General features: G+C 41.1%; 1 protein-coding gene across 6 annotated transcripts in view; it reads left to right on the top strand.

Moving 5' to 3' along the window:
* GART (phosphoribosylglycinamide formyltransferase, phosphoribosylglycinamide synthetase, phosphoribosylaminoimidazole synthetase) overlaps window positions 1-17,510 on the top strand; it is a 43,496-nt gene extending 25,986 nt beyond the window's left edge. For 5 of the 6 annotated variants that reach the window (XM_053310711.1, XM_053310712.1, XM_053310713.1 and 2 more), the window contains exons 11-22: window positions 1,331-1,562; window positions 5,129-5,223; window positions 6,436-6,560; window positions 7,380-7,578; window positions 8,265-8,516; window positions 9,866-10,018; window positions 10,650-10,853; window positions 11,794-11,922; window positions 12,102-12,232; window positions 14,202-14,343; window positions 15,635-15,750; window positions 16,340-17,510. In XM_053310711.1, coding sequence (XP_053166686.1) covers window positions 1,331-1,562; window positions 5,129-5,223; window positions 6,436-6,560; window positions 7,380-7,578; window positions 8,265-8,516; window positions 9,866-10,018; window positions 10,650-10,853; window positions 11,794-11,922; window positions 12,102-12,232; window positions 14,202-14,343; window positions 15,635-15,750; window positions 16,340-16,537 — 1,976 coding nt within the window. In that variant the 3' untranslated portion in view covers window positions 16,538-17,510. The remainder of the gene's footprint in view (window positions 1-1,330; window positions 1,563-5,128; window positions 5,224-6,435; window positions 6,561-7,379; window positions 7,579-8,264; window positions 8,517-9,865; window positions 10,019-10,649; window positions 10,854-11,793; window positions 11,923-12,101; window positions 12,233-14,201; window positions 14,344-15,634; window positions 15,751-16,339) is intronic. The other variant, XM_053310709.1, reaches the window with a different exon arrangement.
* Window positions 17,511-20,011: the final 2,501 nt, after the last annotated feature.

The following is a 20,011-nucleotide window of genomic DNA, read 5'->3' as shown; positions in this document are numbered from 1 at the left end:
AGCAAGGTGGGGGTGGGGGAGTATCGGTTTTTCTGCTGCACTGCCCACACAGTTGCTCCCTGTGACGGTGGGAACACACATGCTGGGAAAGGGTTAACATTTCCTCTCACAGCTACTAATCGCACCCCCTCCAAGCTCCTGGCCAATTGCAAGTGATTTCATGGAGCTGTGAAGCCATGCCCACAGCCTGGCACTGGCATGGCTGTACAAGTGAGCAGAACCAAGCTCAGAGGACCAGAAAGTTGGAGGGGAAACTCTAACCTGCCTCTGGAGTTTCCTAAACTGGGAATGGGGGGTTGTCTGTGATGTGAGCTCCAGTTTAGAATGTTAACTGCAAATTGCAGTTCTAAGCCAATTCCTGCAATGTCTGAATGCGGCCTATGTCTGAGCCTTCCTTTGGCAACAATGTGGCTTATGGGACAGGAGATCCAGTAAGACCTACAACCGCCCAACAGTATCAAGAGACAGCAATGCTTAAGACTCCAATGAGATTCATTCAGTCTCGTTATCATCGTTTCTGTGTGGCTTTTTGGATGTATTCAGTCACATTCAGCAGTATAGTATCCACTGTGAACATGTGATTTCCTAATTGTTTCTTCCAGCACTAATTCACACATTTGTATAAACCTTTGGTGGTTTGACTTAGTAGGGTTTCCCCCCTTTTATTCGGGTATTTCAGTGATCACTTAGATATGTAATATATACATGGCCACTTTCCAGTAGGCTTATGAGATCACCCGGCATTCTGTCCGTGTGTGTCCCCCTGTCAACTTTGCAACGCCTGAACCAATATGAACCAAACTGGATACAGCTGTAGGGACACATAGGGACATCTCAACGGTGTAGTTTGTGATGATGTAATCCACCCCAATCCAAGATGGCAAACGCATAAAATTTGAAGGTGCAAGTGGGCTAACTTGTGAACCGCCTAACCAATTTGAACCAAATTTGCTACAGCTGTAGGGACACATAGGGATGCCCAAATGGTGTGGTATGCGATGATGTCATCCACTCCAGTTCAAGATGGTGGCCGTGTGAACATCTGAGGTGCAAGCGGGCTAATTTATGGACTGTCGAACCAATTTAAACCAAATTAGGTACAGTTGCAGTGAGTGACACACAGGAACCCTCAATGGCGTCGTTTGTGATGATGTCATCCACCCCAATCCAAGATGGCGGACGCATGAACATTTGAGGTGCAAGAGATCTAACTTGTGGACCTCAATTTGAACCACATTTAGTCCAGTTACAGAGACAGTGAAAGGAAAGTAGGCTGATTAGTTTTTACTAGAACAACCTGTTTATTTTTGACAATTGTGTTTCATTATAGGATTTTCTCAGGCTAAAGAGCTAGGCTTGGAGGTGTTCCATGCAGGTACAGCTGTAAAGGATGGCAAAGTGGTGACCAACGGAGGCAGAGTCCTTGCAGTGACAGCTATCAAAAATGACATCATATCTGCGCTGGATGAAGCCAACAAAGGAGTAGGAGTAATTCAGTTCAAAGGGGCCATTTATAGGAAGGATATTGGTTATCGGGCTATAGCTTTCCTTAAACAATCCAGGTATCTATCTAAAGGCAAAACTGAAAATTGATAATAAGAATTTGTATTAATTTTAAGTAAACAAACGATTATTAGCATAAATCATTACAAAATTATTGTATGGTTTATTATATTTTTCTAACCCATATATTGCAGTATATTTTTCTAACCTGTATATATAACATTATATAATGTTATATCCTTATATAACATTATATAATACATATTCCAGTGGTTTCTTAACTGATAAACTTGTATATTATCTCAATAGAGATAATCTTTTCCCCCCTGAATCTCTTTTTACTGAATATGTTTAAAACACTGACAAGGAAAAATAGTATAGTTTGTTACTATATTTCATAGGTACTTGATGTATATTTATCCCATTGTGTTAAACCAGTTCATCTCTCCTGGCTTGCTCCCAAAGAATCCTGGAAATTGTATTTATGTTAGAATAGAGATTCTCAAACTGTAGTTGATGGACCACCAATAGTTCACAAGCTCCATTAAGGTGATCTGCAGAAAAGCTACAGAACAGTTGAGAAAATCTGAAATTCACTCTGCATTTGATTCTTTTTTATTGTATATGAGTTATGTGTCTTCATTTGTAGAACAAAAAGAAAGTGATTCAGTGAGACCTCAAGCAGTTTTCAAGTGATCTGCAAAAGAGAGAGAGAGAGTTTGAGAATCTCTGTGTTAGAAATTTATAGTCCTCAAAAGGAGAATTCTTACCATCTTCTTAGAACTTCTTCTCTGGAGTGACTAGCATGGAAAACCAGGATTCTTTGGGAGAAGTTATAACAGTTAAACCATTTTAAAAGGGATTTGCCTTTGTGATGTAGAAGCGCTATCACTGACTGGAGATCTAGTGGTGACGAAAACAGCAATGTATGCCTATGTAAAACTGACACTTGGAAATGTCCATATTAACATAACTTCATTCCATATTGTTATATCTTAAATATATTTTTGAGAAAAATAGTAGTTGAAGATGGAAGAATCTGTTGCAATTAGGCTATGTAATTTGAATAATATCCACTGGAAATTAATTATAGCAAACTTGTAAGGAAGCCAGCTTCATTTCCTTAGCCTCTTGCAGCTCCAACATGACATATGAGCTTGTTCTTAGTGAGTGCCCCACATTCTACTATTATTTGGTTCAGCAAAAACTCCTTGGTGGTACAAGTTGGGCTTCATTGCTTGAGGAGGAGTTTGAAATATCAGCTCACTGGGCAACTGGTTGCTTACTTTTTTTCAAATATTCTGGGATGTTGCCCAGCTGTATGTCATAATATATATCTCTATGCTCACACTTTATTTTCTAGCAGAGGTGGCCAATGATCTTGTGTATTATGTGGAGTCTGACTAGCATGGAATACCAGCAGAATCATTTACTCTTATTGAGATTCCACTCTTCAAGGAATTCAGGGCAACCTGCATGGTTTGAATTTGTATTTAATTCTAAAATAGTACTTGGAGAAGCAAGATGTATCTAAAGGTGGCTTTTCTCTGGCCTTATGTACAGCTTTTTAACTTCCACTTATTTTAAAAAGAGAGGGGGAAACTCTAATATTGTACCATTGTAGTATAGACACAAATCTACCTATACAAATACTTATGGGACCTGCAGAAACTATTACTGGCTGACATCCAGACCAATCATCCATTGTTTTCTGTTGTAGGGAGCGGGGCAGGGCAGGGCCATTTTCTGCATCTCTCATTTCCTCTACAGCTGATTTGCCTCCTGAAACTATATCCCTGAAGGTGGCTGCAGAGGGAAGGGAAAATCTCAGTCAATCAATCAGTCAATCTCACTCACTCACTCACCCACCCACCCACCAGTTAGCCACTATTTGCAGCAGCAGCAGCAGCAGCAGCAGCAGTAGTAGATGACAGTAGTAGTGGAAAGATATTTTTAACCACTATAACTCCATTACAATATTGTATTAATACTAGAAAAATCCTTTTTAACTCAAGTGTTTGTCAATTCAAAAACAAGATGCTGACAAGGTTTTATTGTGTTTAATAGATGACTCTTGATCTCATCAAGAGCTTCTTTTGATCAGTGCCATCAGATATAAACCATTAAAGTAATATTACTTTTGATAATGTGTATTAAAAGCATACTACATCGTATAGTATACTGTAATGTTAGTATTTTATATATACAATAAACTTACTAAAATGGCATAGTATCTAGTTTTATTTCTCTTGAATGTACACTATTTAGTAAATGACAATATGAATTTATGGTGTGTTCTATCCAATGAGATGAATTTATTTGCAACATGTATCCACAAAAGCAGACAATATTTGATCAGAAACAAGAGTGTTATTTCTATGAAGTACTGAACCTAAACATTTAGAGTTTATGGCTGAAGATTCAGTTGACTGAGACAAGCACCAGGGTACACTAATAGATGTTGGTTTAGCAGAAGTGTTTTGTGTGCTGATTAGTAGCAGTTAGCAGTTACTATAGGCTAGAGCAGACTGAGAATACTCTGACTTGTACTGACATACAGATGTGCAGATGATGGTGGCTGTGAAATGAAGACATTAATGCCTTTTCCTCCTCCTGAGGCTATTTATGAAGCTTATTTCATCCAGGACAGAATGCAGTATTTTGCTTCTAGGGGTTTAACCAGGGGCTGAGAAAGATTAGAAGAAGTCTCAGCTTCCATATGATTAACATCGGGTTGAGCTCTAGCATATTGTAGCTCAAGCCTCAAATAATGGTCATTTCAACTTAAGATTCATCTTGGACAGGGCTTCCCAACCTTGAGTCCCCAGATGTTGTTAGACTACAACTCCCGTCATCCCCAGCTATCACTGGGATGATGGAAGTTATAGTCCAACAACATCCAAAGTTGGGAATTTCTCTACTAGATGACGGTATGTATGATGACTGTATATCATACAATACAGTATGTAAGTATTTTAAACTTTTAAGTATTCAGTTGCAATGTTTTTGCTGATATGTCTTTGCAAACAAAGTTATTGATGGGTTTATTACATTTTAATCCCATTTCTCACATGCTAAGGATTGCCCGCTCCCCTGCCCAATTTATTATTAGCTTTAAAAAGGTAGCGAGATCCCTTTGGCAGAGTGCTGGATTTGGATCTGGGAATTCTGAGTTCAAATCCCAACTAAACTTATTGATGCAGTGACACAATTTTCTTCTCATTTGGACATATTGAGAAGCCAGCTTTCAATAGTACACTGTAGCTGTAGTGCACTGTTGGGAGCATGAAAAGTGGAGAATCAGTCTGCACCTGGATTGACAAGGAGCTGGTTCCAACAGAAACAACACACTCATACTGGGAGCATAGAAGATAATAATCACTGGCACAGAGTTACTGCGCTCTGAAATCGGACCCATTGGAACATACCCTTAGTTCACCATTTTACAAAACCGATCTCCCTCCTGTCCTTGATTAAAGGCATGGAATCGGGGCTATTAAAAAGTTGAGATTCCTAGAAGGGTCCCAGTTAATTCCTACATCCCCACACTACCGCTGGAAAATAAAACTGCAGATGGATCATATGTATGTATGAGTGAACTAATATGGCTATTCTGGATTTTTAGAGGCCTGACATATAAAGACAGTGGTGTAGACATTGCAGCTGGTAACACCTTGGTTCAGAAAATTAAACCTTTAGCAGCAGCCACATCTAGGCCAGGTAAGATGAAAGCTTATAAACCGTTTAAAAATAAAAGTATCATTAATTCATTAACAATTGAGTTATTGATGTATATATTCAATATGTGGTAATCATATTGTGTCTTGTATTGTGGATTAAAAGTTAAACATCCAGATTAGTCACCATGTGCAAGTTAGACCTACATTATATATCTAGTGAAAGTAATTCCATTTGGCATATTTATGTAATCCTGGATGACAATCCCTTGACTCATTTCAGTATCAAGGATGTTTGTTTTTTATAAGGGCAAATCCGAGATTAAAGCAAGTTCAATATGAGAAGACAAGACCCTGGATATTGAGGGCTCTTTCTTCCCTGTAGCTGTTGTTTCTAGCTGATGGACTATAGAATGATACCGAAACTGGCACTTGCATGTTTCTGTATTAGCTTTTCCACAGTGGCACTGGCTGATACTCTGACTGATGAAGCTTACACATTAGGAGGCTCTGGGGGGGACATGCCAGAAGTCCTTGCTGTTGCGCAAGGGGGCTAATACATCCAAGTGCTGTTCACACTCTGGAAGAGCAAAGACCCATTGTGTGTTTCCTGTTTTATAGAGTGCTAAGTTCCAGACCATCTGCAGCACTCAGAAGTGTTAGCCCCCTTGCACAACAGTAGACCTTCCTAATGTGTGTGCTTCCATACGAATCTACCTCCACATGCCAACACTGCAGAAGTGTGGTTGTGTACACACTGCACAGGGCCTTCGTGGTGGCTCCACCCAGGCTCTGAATCTCCTCCTGCCCTGGGGAAGGCCCAGACTGCCTCATCCCTCTCTACCTTCTGGTGGTTGGTAAAAACTATTTAGGTTCCAGCATTTGAGTAGGAGACTGTTGAGCTGACTACTTGAAAAGACAGCACTTTGCTAGTTTTACGTTTGTGTTACATATTTGTTGGGCAAATTGTTTTTAATTATTTTATATTGTATTTAATTATATTCTGTGTGCTGCTTTGAAGCTTGTGCAAAAAGCAGCCTAGTATGAATAAATAAATGGCACACCGTCAATGAGATGTCTGGTGGAGAAATACTTCATCTCCTTTACCTTCCCACTGTGCCATATTTTCTGTGGTATTTCTTGAGAATCCAAGGAAGGGGGAAACAAATCTGAGGTGAGGTTTGATAAATAATTCTATTGCAATCCCAAAAGTATGTCAACACATTAACAAGCCCTTCTTTTCTCTGACTGATAGGCTGTAATGCTGAGCTTGGAGGATTTGCTGGCCTCTTTGACTTGAGAGAAGCTGGATATAAAGATCCAATTCTGGTATCTGGAACAGACGGTGTTGGAACAAAGCTCAAGGTAGTGAGAAGAAAGGTGCTTAATGTGTTTGACATCTGGCATTTTACTTTTAAAATGTCCCTTTTCCTTTCCTTCCTTCTGAGTCATCCCTCTATAATGCAGGGAGAGGAGTTATTTCAACTTTATTATTGAACACATTTCCCCCCTCCCAACTCTGATCTTCTCCTCCCTAGCATGCTGTAATCCATTAGAGGCTTGAACAAGCCAATTCACCCTCTCTTCTCCCCTTGCCCTCCATTTTTTTAGTGCACTTTCTGATGGGAAGGAAGCTTATGAGATCACCATGTCTGTGTGCAAAGACACACACACACACACACACACACACACACAAATATTTGTTGTTGTAGTAGCAACTTTTGCATTTACAGTTCGATAGAAACCAAATTCACAGCATGTGGGAACAGGTCGTAGGGGACCCTGATGGGGGGTATTCTTTTGCCAATCCACCATGTTTCAAGATGGCAACCACGCAAAATATAGGAAAAACCCCTTTGTAATGCCTATGCTGTGATAGCCTTATACAAAAATAATTCACAGCTTATGGGAGGTGGTCCTAGGTAAGAGTAACCATATTAAAAGAAGCGGGAGGTAAGTTCATTTTGTTCTACTTTGAGCTACTTGTTTCCATTTCCACGGAAGGTCTTGGAATTTCACAGAACTATTTTGGGTTGTTGTTTTTGGGTGTGGGTGGGTTTCTTTTACTTCATCAACCTATGTACCTAAGGAGTCCCTTTAGTATTTTGAGGTACCTCATTCAATCGCCTGAGTTTGTCTCTGTAAATAAGATAAAAGTCATGTCAAGGTCTGCAGTTACTTCTCCAATTCTCATTACAGATTGCCCAGCTGTGCAAAAAGCACGACACAATTGGTCAGGACTTGGTTGCCATGTGTGTCAATGACATCCTAGCTCAGGGAGCAGAGCCCCTCTTCTTCCTTGACTATTTTGCCTGCGGGAAACTGGATGTTGGGATGACTCAGGCTATCATAGCTGGAATAGCTCAAGCTTGTAAATTGGCAGGATGTGCTCTACTGGGTATGAATAATTGCTCACTTTTTATCTGGAATTAGAAAATTTTCATGCTCCCTTTTTAGTTAAAACCAAAGGTTAAATCTGTTGAAGAACATTTATGTGCTGTGTCTTCACTAGTACAAATCCAAGGATCAGTTGCACATTAAATATGCAATGAATTGTTGCAATATGCACTCTGTTGTGGGTGGGAGGAGGATTGAAATTGCGGGAATTGTCTGCAATTGGAAGGGAACAGCATAGATAGTTTCATGTCCTTTCCCTCTAATAAGCTAGCAGTCTGTATTTTGTATATAGTTTTTGTGTGTGTGTGTGTGTGTGTGTGTGTGTGTGTGTGTGTGTGTGAATTGTGCATGGGGGGGGGAACTATTCAAACATGTAATTTCCCATCAATCTTTACTCTTTTGCTTCTGCCTTTTGACAGCAGTTTTCCTTGCTATCACTAATCCTTCTTCATATTTGAGCTGGCAAAACTGGAATATTATAATTGGAAAAGTGGAATTGGTTTTCATAGCATGATCCAGAGCAGCTATAATTCCATACAGAGCAGATGTTTGACAGGTTGAACTTCAATGCTTATTGAATCAGGATTCATTATAGAAATCAGGATTCCTATAATTACCTCAGCTACTTTGATCTAACCCTCACATTGACCTTTTTTTTTTTTTTTGTCTTTCCCTAACCTGTCTTAGGAGGTGAAACTGCCGAAATGCCTGGCATGTATCCACCTGGAGAGTATGACCTTGGCGGCTTTGCAGTTGGTGCTGTGGAACGGGGACAGATGCTCCCGCAGTTAGACAGAATTGTGGATGGGGATCTAGTAATTGGAATTGCTTCCTCTGGCATTCACAGCAATGGGTTTAGCCTTGTGAGAAAAATAGTTGAAAAGTCATCTTTGGATTTTTCCTCTCCTTCAGTGGGTGGCTCTGGTAAACAGACACTGGGTAAGATTTCCAAATGTAAACATTTGCTCCTCTGAAGAAAACATAAAGATTAGTTTCTGATCATAATTGGAACATTTTTCTTTTGGGCCTTTGATATAAAGAGTTTGCTTTGAATGGAGAGCAGGTAATAGAAAAATATGAGTATTCTTCCATAGAGGCCCGTCCCTGAGTGGCCACCAATGAGCCGGTGGCAAATGCAGACAAACCTCTCCAGCTGATCTCACTAGGCAGTGGGGCTCATGACGAAGAAGATGTTCTCTTAAATACCCAGGGCCCAAGCCATTTAGGGCTTTATAGATTATAACCAACACCTTGTATTTTGCCCGGAAACATATTAGCAGCCAGTTTAGCTCCTTCAATACAGGAGTTATATGGTCTCTCTGAGATGACCCAGAGACTAACCTGGCTGCCGCATTCTGGACCAACTGTAGTTTCCGGACTACATACAAGGGCAGCTCCACATAGAGTGCATTGCAGTAATCCAGTCTGGAGGTTACCAGCATACGTACCACTGTTTTGAGGTCATTCACCTGAAGGAATGGATGCAGCTGGTGTATCAGCCGAAGCTGGGAGACCAAGGAGAGGCTAGCATCCAGAAGCACCCCTAGACTGCGTACCTGCTCCTTCTGGGGAAGTATGACCCCATCCAGAACCGGCAGATCAAAATCGTCTCTCAAGTTCTGACCCCGCATAATGAGTACCTCCGTCTTATCTGGATTTAGTCTCAGTTTATCGCTCATCCAGACCATTACTGCCTCCAGACAGGCATTTAGGGAGGTTATGCCCTCTCCTAATGAAGCTGACATGGAGAATTATATTTGGGTGTCATCAGCATACTGATAGCACCTTGCACCAAATCTCCTGATGATCTCTCCCAGCGGTTTCATGTAGATGTTAAACAACATCAGAGACAACATGGAGCCCTGAGGGACACCATACAAAAGTTCAGATTTTGAAGAACAGCAGTCTCCAAGGGACACCATCTGGAACCTGCCCGAGAGGTAGGAGCAGAACCACCGCAAAGCAGTGCCTCCAGCTCCCAACCCCCTCAGACGCTCCAGAAGAATACTATGGTTGATAGTATCAAAAGCCGCTGAGAGGTCCAAAAGGACCAACAGAGTCATACTTCCTCTGTCCATTCCCAATTGGAGATCATCCATCAGGCCGACCAAGGCAGTCTCCACCCCATAGCCTGCCTGAAAGCCAGTTTGGAATGGGTCAAGATAATCAGTTTCCTCCAAAACTGTCTGGAGCTGGGATATCCAATATCCATGTGAGGCCTCCGTGCTGTATTTCAACCTGTGCATGTGTTGGTGTTGTAACCATTTTCTAACTGCTTATGTTCATAGGACAACAACTGCTGATGCCTACTAAAATCTACAGCAAGCTTCTGTTGCCAATCCTTCGGTCAGGTTCCATAAAGGCATATGCCCATATCACTGGAGGAGGGTTGCTGGAAAATATTCCACGTGTCCTCCCAGCATCATTTGGTGTAGTTTTAGGTAAGGAAGTTCTAATAATGATATCGCCAAGCAAAACCTGTAAACATCATATGAGATGTGCTTATTTGCTGGGTAACATTTGCTTTCTTGAAAGTTACTTTCCCCCCTTTTATTCCCTGTTGATTTGGTTTCTCAGAAGAGATATACTAGAAACCATTTTAAAAGCTAGCTTTGCACATGACAGGCATAAGTTTTGAAGAGAAAAAAAGCTGCCTTGGTTTTAAATTATTCATGTGCATGTCACAACAGACAGCTTGTTAGAAGAGGTATTCTCTCTGTGTGAAAGTGAAGGAGGAATACCTCTTCTTAAGATGGTGTTGAACACCTACAGTTTTCATAAGGACCTTTACTAGAAATATTCCCAATTAGTCAGGGTTGCCCTTTTAGTTGAAATGTCTAGCCTTTGATTGATTAAAGGTTTTAGCCCTCAACTAAATACACTTCTCTCAATCAGTATTGGTAGCCATTAGAATAGATGCTATTGTTGGGTGTATAGCTTTTACATTGGCAAAGTGCATTCAAAACTAGAACTTCTGAGACACATGAGTACTGTATTTGTATGTGCCTAATTTCTCTTTTATGCTTGTGGTCTGTGAAATGTTTATTAAAATACAGTTCTTGCCATTTTCAGATGCCTTGAGTTGGAAGATACCGGACATCTTTTCTTGGCTCCAAAAAGAGGGAAATCTATCAGAAGAGGAAATGGCTCGAACATTTAATTGTGGGATTGGTGCAGTCTTGGTTGTGCAGAAGGAGCTGGCTGGGCAGGTTTTGAAGGACATCCAGAGGCATGAAGATGCATGGTTGATTGGGAAAGTTGTATGCCATCAAGCAGGTTGTTATGCTAAACCTCACTTTCAGAATTGTTTATAATGTGGTAATTGTGCTGTGATGGGTCAGATGGCAGCTCTGAATTCTGTAATTGCCAGATACAATAGGTAGATATGGTTTGAAGGGCCACAGACCTCCTCATTACTTGAACCTCATAAGGTAGCCTGAATTCTCTCTATCCCGATGTAAGTCCCATTTAAAACAATGACATTTAAATTGTATGCCTTTGTACATAGTTCGGAAACTTCAGTTAGTTCAAAATGCGGCAGCCAGATTGGTCTCTGGGGCAACCCGGAGAGACCATATTATGCCTGTTTTGAAACAGTTGCACAGGTTGTTGCTGCTATGTTTCTGGGCAAAATACAAAGTGCTGGTTATTACCTTTAAAGCCCTGAATGGCTTAGGTCAAAGTTATCTTAGAGAGCGCCTTCTTCTGCATAATCCCCACTGCATGTTAAGGTCATCTGAGGAGGTCCGTCTTCATGTGGTGCCTCTGAGTTGCCACATCTGTTGGCAACTCAGAGGTGGGCCTTCTCTGTAGCTGCTCCTGGGCTGTGGAATGCGCTCCTGGCAGAAATCCGTAATCTGAGTTCATTATTCAGGAAAGCCCTTAAGACCTATCTGTTTGGCCCAGCCTTCCCGGGTTTTTAAACTGTTTTTAAAACAAAGATTTGACCTGGTTTTCCAGGGTTTTACAAACTGTTTTAATTGTTTTAATAATGGTTTTATGTTGTTTTTACAGTTTTTAATTGTAATAGTTAGTTGATTTTAGTTTTGTTTTCAATCTAAACTGCCCTGAGCCATTTTTGGAAGGGCAGTATATAAATCAAACAAATACATAAATAAATTTGGAAATCCAGTAACTGTTGTATATTTACAGTGCATTCTGAGCTTTTATTTAAATTCTGCTTTTTGACAATTAATATTCTCTCTCTGAATTGAAGGATCTGCCCATGTTGAAGTCAATAACTTGCTTCAGGCATTACAGGCAAATAGACTACAGTCCTTCCACAGCCAACGAAGCAAAACCCAACCAAGGAAAACAAGGGTGGCTGTCCTCATCTCTGGGACAGGTAAGACTTAACAGATACATCCATCATCAATGTGTTTCTTTTTTCAGAAGTAAGCCCCGTGATGGAATTCTTGTTTCTAGCAAGCATGTATAAGATTGCCGCTTTAGACACTCATTTTGAATCAGGCTGGTGTTTTACTGCTTTTAAAAACATTTTATTTACCATTTTGAATTACTCAGGTACAAATCTGGAAGCTTTAATAACCAGCACCAAGAAGCCAACTAGCCATGCAGAAATAGTTCTTGTCATTTCTAACAAAGCTGGTGTGGAAGGGCTCAAAAAAGCTGAAAGAGCTGGTATTCCTACAAAAGTAAGTACATTTTAAGCCTTTTATCATATTGAGCCAAGAACTTATCACTGTGTGAAAAAAAGAAAGAAAAACACCCTCCTCTGGAGTAGATCATAACAGAGAATACATCTGGGGTCACCAGAAAAGTCAGTGTTCTAAAGTCTCTGCAAAACCCTTGCAAAATGTTACAAACCTATTTAATATCAGTCAGTATTAAAAATTAAGACTTATTGGACACAGTTCAGAGAAAGCTGGGTGTGCGTAAGACCCATGGGCTTCAATGCAATTTAAGTATGCCTAACTTGCTCTGGACTGTGCCAATAATATGTTAATTATTAAAGGTAAATTGGTTACATATATTATTAAAGTCCTGCTTTTATTAAGCAGAGGTTTCCAAGGATTTAAGCTCCATTTGAATAAAGGAGGTTGGGGCCGCCTGGGTAAGGCTTTATAGCAAAACTATCTGAGGTTTGGTTAAATCTTAGTAAATTTATCGCTGAGGTGAGAAATGAACTATCAGTGAATGATAGTCTTTGTACAAAAATACTAAGTGCTTAGGCAAACCATTATCTTTCAGCCTCAGCCTTCCATATGCAGTATAATGACTTGCCCTGCAGAGTTGTAGTAAGGATTACTGCAATAATGTTTACAACCTAGTTAATAGGAATCCCAGTACACAAAGATTGCCTTTGGAGAGCTGCTCTGGATTCCCCCAGCGTGGAGGAGGCAGGGAGCGTCTGGAGAGTGGACCTCTCAGTCATGGCACCATTTAAAAAAACACACATTTATATCCCGCTCTTCCTCCAAAGAGCCCAAAGGGTGTACATGGATATTTTTATCCTCACAACCACCCTGTGAGGTAGGTTAGGCTGAGAGAGAAGTGACTCGCCCAGAGTCACCCAGTGAGTGTCATGGCTGAATGGGGACTTGAACTTGGGTCTCCCTGGTCAGTTCAACACTCTAACCACTACACCACACTCCCTCCAGAGAAGCTCGCTGGGTGACTGTGCTGCTGTCGTTCCGGCACTAGGCAGATGCATTTTATTCTCTTGGGCCTTTTAACTGTTTTAATATTGTGATGGTTTTACGTTTGTATGCTTTTTACTGCTTGAGAAACACGTTGAAAAATGGCTTATCATACTCTAAATATATGTATTTATTTGTGTGTGAAATAATCTGAATATGTTAAAATGAAATGTGAAGTCAAGCCTCCACACGTCTGAACACCAAGGGAAAGTGTCCTCTGGTGAGCTCCTGACCTGGCTGAGACACCCTAGCCCAGTCTGCCCTTTAGCTCCTTTTTGGCCTTCCGTGCCAGCAGCCAAGGTTTATTGTAACAAGCTCTGGCATGCCCTTGCTCATGGAGACAAACACCCATGCCAGTCTGTGGGAATGGGATAGTCAGCTTCCCTGGCCTTGGGCTCCTGCTCCCCACCCCCCACCCCGCCCCCTTTCCCTTCCCTCTACCCCTTCAGAGTGGACTGCCTTCCTTCTTATACTCTAAGCTGCACAACCATGGCAAAGAGGAAGCACTACCTTGCCTGTGGTCATGGGAGACCCTGCCCTTCCCAGTGTTGGTGCACCATGCTCCCTGTAGCCACCCATGTTGTTCCATGGCGATAGCATTCTCAGCAGACTCTGTGGGGTGTGGATGCACCTTCTGGCCCCAGCGTAGAGGGGTAAGGGTACAGCGTAGAGAGGCAAAGAATAACCAGGTCATGAAAGCGCTGGGCTATGGAACAGGCAGAAGCAGTGCAAGCCTTCAATGCTCCTTCTACTCTAAAGCCCAGTTACTGAGCCAAATCAAATGTTGTGGGACCTGTAAAATTATTTTTGTGATAAATGGACCATGATTGTCTGTGTTACCCAAGTGACTACCATTGTAGTATTATGGACTTTGTCCAAAGTTTTCAAAATTTTCCAATTCTTAATGCAGGAACGAATAAATGAATCCCCCTCTCACACCAGTCTTTTACTTTTTGTCTCTTAGGTAATTGACCACAAGTTGTATAGTAGTCGTATGGAGTTTGACAGTGCAGTCGATAAAGTCCTTGAAGAATTCTCAACTGAACTGATCTGTCTTGCGGGATTTATGCGGATTTTATCTGCTCCTTTTGTCAGAAAGTGGGATGGTAAATGCATCTGAATACTGTACATAATCAAAAAAACATCCATATGATTAAACACTGTGTATAGCATACGAAGCATTTAAATAATGGTGTCACTTTCTGTGAGACAGGTTTTTCCTTTGTTTCCTAGCAGGGAGTTTCCCTCAGGTTTGGAAAGACCTCACTACATTTTCTAAATATTTTCTTCCAGTCAGCAGATTTATTGATGTGAATGGGCAGCATCAGTATCCTCCACGTTATAGCTGACCTCATGGTTGCTGAGTTAGAGCTACCCCCATTCTCAGCTTTTTGTGGTAGAAAGCAAGCACCTTTACTTCCTCCAGAAAATTATCTTACAGGCTCTTTAGGCTCTTGCCACAAATTGGATGTCTTTCTAACCGGACTCTGGTTTGTTTTCAAATCTAGTGACAATAGTACATGAAGCTGCTTCATACGGAGTCAGGCCATTGGTTCATCTAGCCCAGTATTTTCTGTTTTGACTGGCAGCTGCTCTCCAAGGCTTCAGACAGTGGTCTTTACAGCCCTGCTACCTGAGATCCTTGTAGGTTGAGATGGAGCAAATTGAACCCAGGACCTTCTACACACAAAGCATGTGCTGTATGACTGAACTGCAGCCCTTGTGTACAGTATAATACACAGGACGTCAAAGGTGGTGCGATCATCATAGCAGAACATTAAGTTCAGTGTTCCTATTTGGCGGGTAGCACTATCTCTGATGTCTTTTGTACTGCACAGAGCATGCAGTCAGATTCAGAAACATCACTATGTATTTATTTACATTAATATCTCATTCTTTCTCCAAGGAGCCCAGAACGGTGTACACGGTTGTTTTTATCCTCATAACAAGTGAGGCAAGTTAGAGATAAGTGGTTGGCCCAAAGTCACCCAGTCAATTTCATGGCTGAGCAGGGATTTGAACTTGGGTCTTCCCAGGCCTTGTCCAATACTCTAACCCAGAGGTGGGCAAACCTGGCCCTCCAGCTGTGGTTGAACTACAACTCCCATCATCCCCAGCCACATTGGGGCTAGGGATGATGGGAGCTGTAGTTCAGCAACAGCTGGAGGGCCAGGTTTGCCTACCCCTGCTCTAACCACTACACAATGCTGGCTTCAAGTACTGTTGAAGAGATGGGCGCTGATAAAACTCCATCCCCAAACGTTGTGAAGTTCTGTAGGTTATATGTAACCAACTAGTTTTACCAGGTTTGTTTTGATGGATGAAGCATTAGTTTCTTTTTTAGGCTTTGTCAAATGTAAGGTGAGAACTAAGAAAAAACTTTTTTTTCCTCCCTAGGAAAAATACTGAATATTCATCCTTCTTTGCTGCCTTCATTTAAAGGAGCACATGCTCATAGACTGGTATTGGAGGCTGGAGTCAGAATCACTGGTTGCACTGTGCACTTCGTTGCTGTAAGTTCTTCTTTCTATCACTCAGTTAATAAGCTGGGTTTGAAGTGGATATCAGAGTACTTAAAGTAAAGTATGCCAAGTCAGTTTCGATTCTTGGTGCCCATAGAGCCCTGTGGTTGTATTTGGTTTACTATTGCCTCCTGCTGCACAGTATGAGAGGATGCCTTTCAGCATCTTCCTATATCACTGCTGCCCAGTATAGTACCAGTGGGGATTCGAACCGGCAACCTTCTGCTTGTTAGTCGAGCATTTCCCTGCTGTGCCACTTAAGGTGTCATTGGAGCACTTATTGGCCCATAATTAATGTAAAGGAAAAAAATGTCCTGAACTTATCATGTGCTGCCCAGTAATCTGTGCAGTAATTGGACAACTGCTGCACCTCAAGTCTACACCACAACTCAGCATGCTAAAAGGATATTGTGAATCCACAGTGACTGTTTTCCACAGCAGGCAATAACAGAGGCTACTAGTGGACAGAGCCATTGGATTACTGCACTTTTCCACCAGCACAACATAATTCATTGTTGTGAACTGCCCTGTTCTAAAGCAAGGTGTTTATCTTGCTGAGGATTTTTACATTTCTTTCCAGGAAGAAGTTGATGCTGGAGCCATAATTTTCCAAGAGGCAGTTCCAGTGAAGATTGGAGACACAGAAGAGACACTGTCAGAAAGGGTGAAGGAAGCAGAGCACAGAGCCTTCCCTGCTGCCATGCAATTGGTGGCAAGTGGAGCAGTATGCTTAGGTGGAGATGGGAAGCTATGCTGGAATGCAGAAAAAACCCCATGAAATGCAGAGGTCAAGAAATAGCAGTAACTGATTCATATTTCTGTTTAATTATTTAATGCAGAGCAGCAGGATTTTAAAGTCTTGATCAAGCCAAATAAGAATGCCAATAGAGCCAAACTGAGAAGGGAATGGATGTGCTCTCTCTAATATTCAAGCACTTTGACCATGTTCTGGCTACCGGGTCTGCATTGACTCAGGTCATTTGTGCAATTAATGCAAGCTCACCCATATCTTTGAGGGTCTTTGAAAGTGCGTTACAACTTCCCAAAGCTATGTGGGGAACCACTTCACCCAAACAGCCATGTGCTCGGTGGTGCATGTCGTATGGTTCAGCATCAGCTGGTCAACCACATGGCAGAATCCATGTTTCAATCAAGGCTATTACTCAGTCCCTTCACAACTCTTCGTGGTGACAATATTAATAAATTTAAGCATTTGAACAGCAGCCTTATCCGTGTTTCTGCTAAATATCTAGCCAATTCAGAATCATTTTGTTTTCTTAGCCATAGCACCGGTGATATTTTTTTGATAATCCCCTGTGAAATACTTCAAAGGTGGTGTCATTACCTCGGCTGTATTTAGCTATTCATAGCGCTGCAATCTGTTTCCCCCATCTACTTTTCTAAATATATTATACTATGAAATATATCTGAGTGTATGACAGCTTAGCTCATTGTCTTATGGGATAACTCTGGGATATCTTTATCATGAGTGGTCAGCACAATTGAGTATGTATTGAAACTGCCTTAACTCCTGTTGGAAAGCCAAACCAGAACTGGGTACCTATACATTCCATGTGCCTTTCAAAGAGCATCTGAGTCTTCTAAAGAGAATAAATATTTCCAGTATGACTTTTTTTGTTATTTACCAACATGATCAGTGTTAAAATGCCCATACCCCACCGTACTGATACATTCCTGTTTTATATTAAAATGTTTTGTGATCTCAATTCTAATAAAACTTTTCAGCAGTATTAGAATTACTAGATTTCTCTCCTTTCAACAGTTGAAGATGACTTGCAGAGTGTGCCAGTTTCTATGAAATACCAGATCTTCAGAGAAACTTGGGAAAATTTGATCTTTTATACCATCTGAAACCTAAAACAAGTCAGAGGTCTTCTACTTTTGAGAATCAGGTTGTAAAGCTGCAAATTTAAGCCCACTTACAAGGTCATTCAAAATGACACATTCACATTTTGTATCTGGATTCCTGCTAGAATGTTTGTCATGTATTAACAAATGAGGAATGTCCTGGATACGCAATAGATTAGCTTAAGCTATGGTGCACCCCTATCCATGTGCATTATGACAGCCAGCCAGAGAGCTTGCAAGGCCAGGCTTACCCCTTCACTTCAAAGGGGGAAGCAGCTTTGTCCACACACCCTTTTTCTCATGCAGTGTTGTTCTCTCTAAGCTGCATGAACAAGGCCTTCTGGGTAGAAGAGATGTCTGTATACACCAGAGTCACTGTAATTGCAAGATCATTTGATCAGGGCAGTTTAATTTTGTGTTTGCAGTGTGACAAAGAAATGAACACAAGAAACACATGTCCTTCTGAACACAGACCAACTTAAGAGTTTCTTGCATTTTGTTCTAGTGCATTCTTGGAAAATATTTGAAATGAAGTATCCTGACTAAATACAGAAAGTCTGAGGAAAGTGCATCACAACACTTGGGCACAGACTGTAAATGGTGGCATGCTAGATAGGCACCTCATACAGTGCTTGACTGAACAGACTTCTATGAAAGAGGTTTATTCAGAAAGATTCAGACATGCTGTGAAAGGCATAGGACACTGCCAAAAATCCTAGTTTAAGGACTTCAGGTCTACTCAAGGAATTGGAAGACAAAAGGAATTCATTCATATTGCAATTACAGTCTACAAGGAAACATGCTGAGCAGCGGCCAGGCATGCCAGATATGACCAGGGCTGCATTTATTTTTATTAGCTTTATCCTGCATACAATAATATGAATGTTGTTTGGAGGAGGCCAAACTACATTCAGTACACTGTTGACAACTTCATTAGAAGGAAACAGCGGAACAAAGAGTCATCTCTACACATGCTGTTAGTATACGCTTAAAACTGTATTCAGTGCGAAGCCTAGGGATCATGGTGTGAAAGTAATAGGGGAGAGAAGCAGAATAAAATTTGTCTGCCACACATATAAGAACATCATGCAGGGTTGCATGCAAAAATCTCCATTTATACATGAAGGATAAAAATGACAATTATCTAAAATTATTCCTCCCCACCACCACCTTTCCCCAACATCTATGAAAGCATATTAACCATAGCCTAAGAACAGTTGCAAAATGTCAGCTTAAGAGTATAAAGACCTAGGAATATAGGTTATGGTAGAATAGATTTTGTGCCCTAATTCTATCTCGGTAGTTAACATGAGCAAAGAAGTCCATGCCCCCTAGCCACTACTTCTGGTAACTGAGTGAACTCTACCCAGCTCTTCCACAGTGATTATTTTGTTTATACGGTCAGATCCTAAGCAGTAAGATGCAGAGTCAAGTTGAGCCACCCAAATTATCCAGGGTCCCTTTTTCTTGCTTTAACTCACTTTTACCTCTAATTTAATTCTTTGGTCATCAGTAAATATACTCCAAGATACCATTTCACCCTTGGACAGGTTAATATATGAAATTGATTGGTTGAGTTTCTGTGCATATGTTCTGAATCATAAATCAGATATTATATTTCCTTTCAAAGTTGCAATACTAATCTTAAACTCTTCCATTCAGCATAATAGTATCTCACTTTAAGAGATGAGTGTACTGTAGGCAGCAAACACCTGCCTGCATCAAAACATTCTGAATAGCTTGGCCAATTTGCATCTGTAAGGTATGTTTTGAAAGCCTAACACTGGATAGGTAAAACATAGGAAGCTACTTTTATACAGACCATTGGTCCACCTAGCTCCTTTATTCTGACTGGCAGCAGCTCTCCAAGGTTTCAGATAGAGAACTTTCCCAGCCCTACCTGGAGATACCAGAAATCAAACTTGGGAGCTTCTGCGTGCACTGCACGTGCTCTTCCACAGAGCTACAGTCCCATCCGCAGATAACACAGTTCCATTTTTTAAAACTGCTAACAGACAACCTTAGAACTGAACTATGAAGGTATCACAAGTCTTTCAGGGCATTCAGCTGCTTTGCACAAGACTGCAGAAGCCAGAGCCTACACCCACACAACCCCATTGTGAGAGATCTGTTATTTACTGCCAGAAGATAATCCTATTGCATGGCCTAAAAATATGTATTTTCGACATAATTAAAGCCTCGCCCATGGCTTTGGGCACATTCAGTGAATATGGATAAGGAATTTCAGGTAATTGTGTTTTGGATATTGGGGCACTACTGTAAATACGGTAAAGGGAAAATAAACTGGAATTTAGTATATAAGGCTTGTAGGGAGAGGCTTTTTGAAGGGAGATGTCAAAGGTATTACTGAATAATAGGTTTC

The sequence above is a fragment of the Hemicordylus capensis genome, chromosome 3, assembly GCF_027244095.1.
Source record: "Hemicordylus capensis ecotype Gifberg chromosome 3, rHemCap1.1.pri, whole genome shotgun sequence".
NCBI classification, from domain to species: Eukaryota; Metazoa; Chordata; class Lepidosauria; order Squamata; family Cordylidae; genus Hemicordylus; species Hemicordylus capensis.
This window is presented reverse-complemented; position numbering and strand designations above follow the sequence as displayed.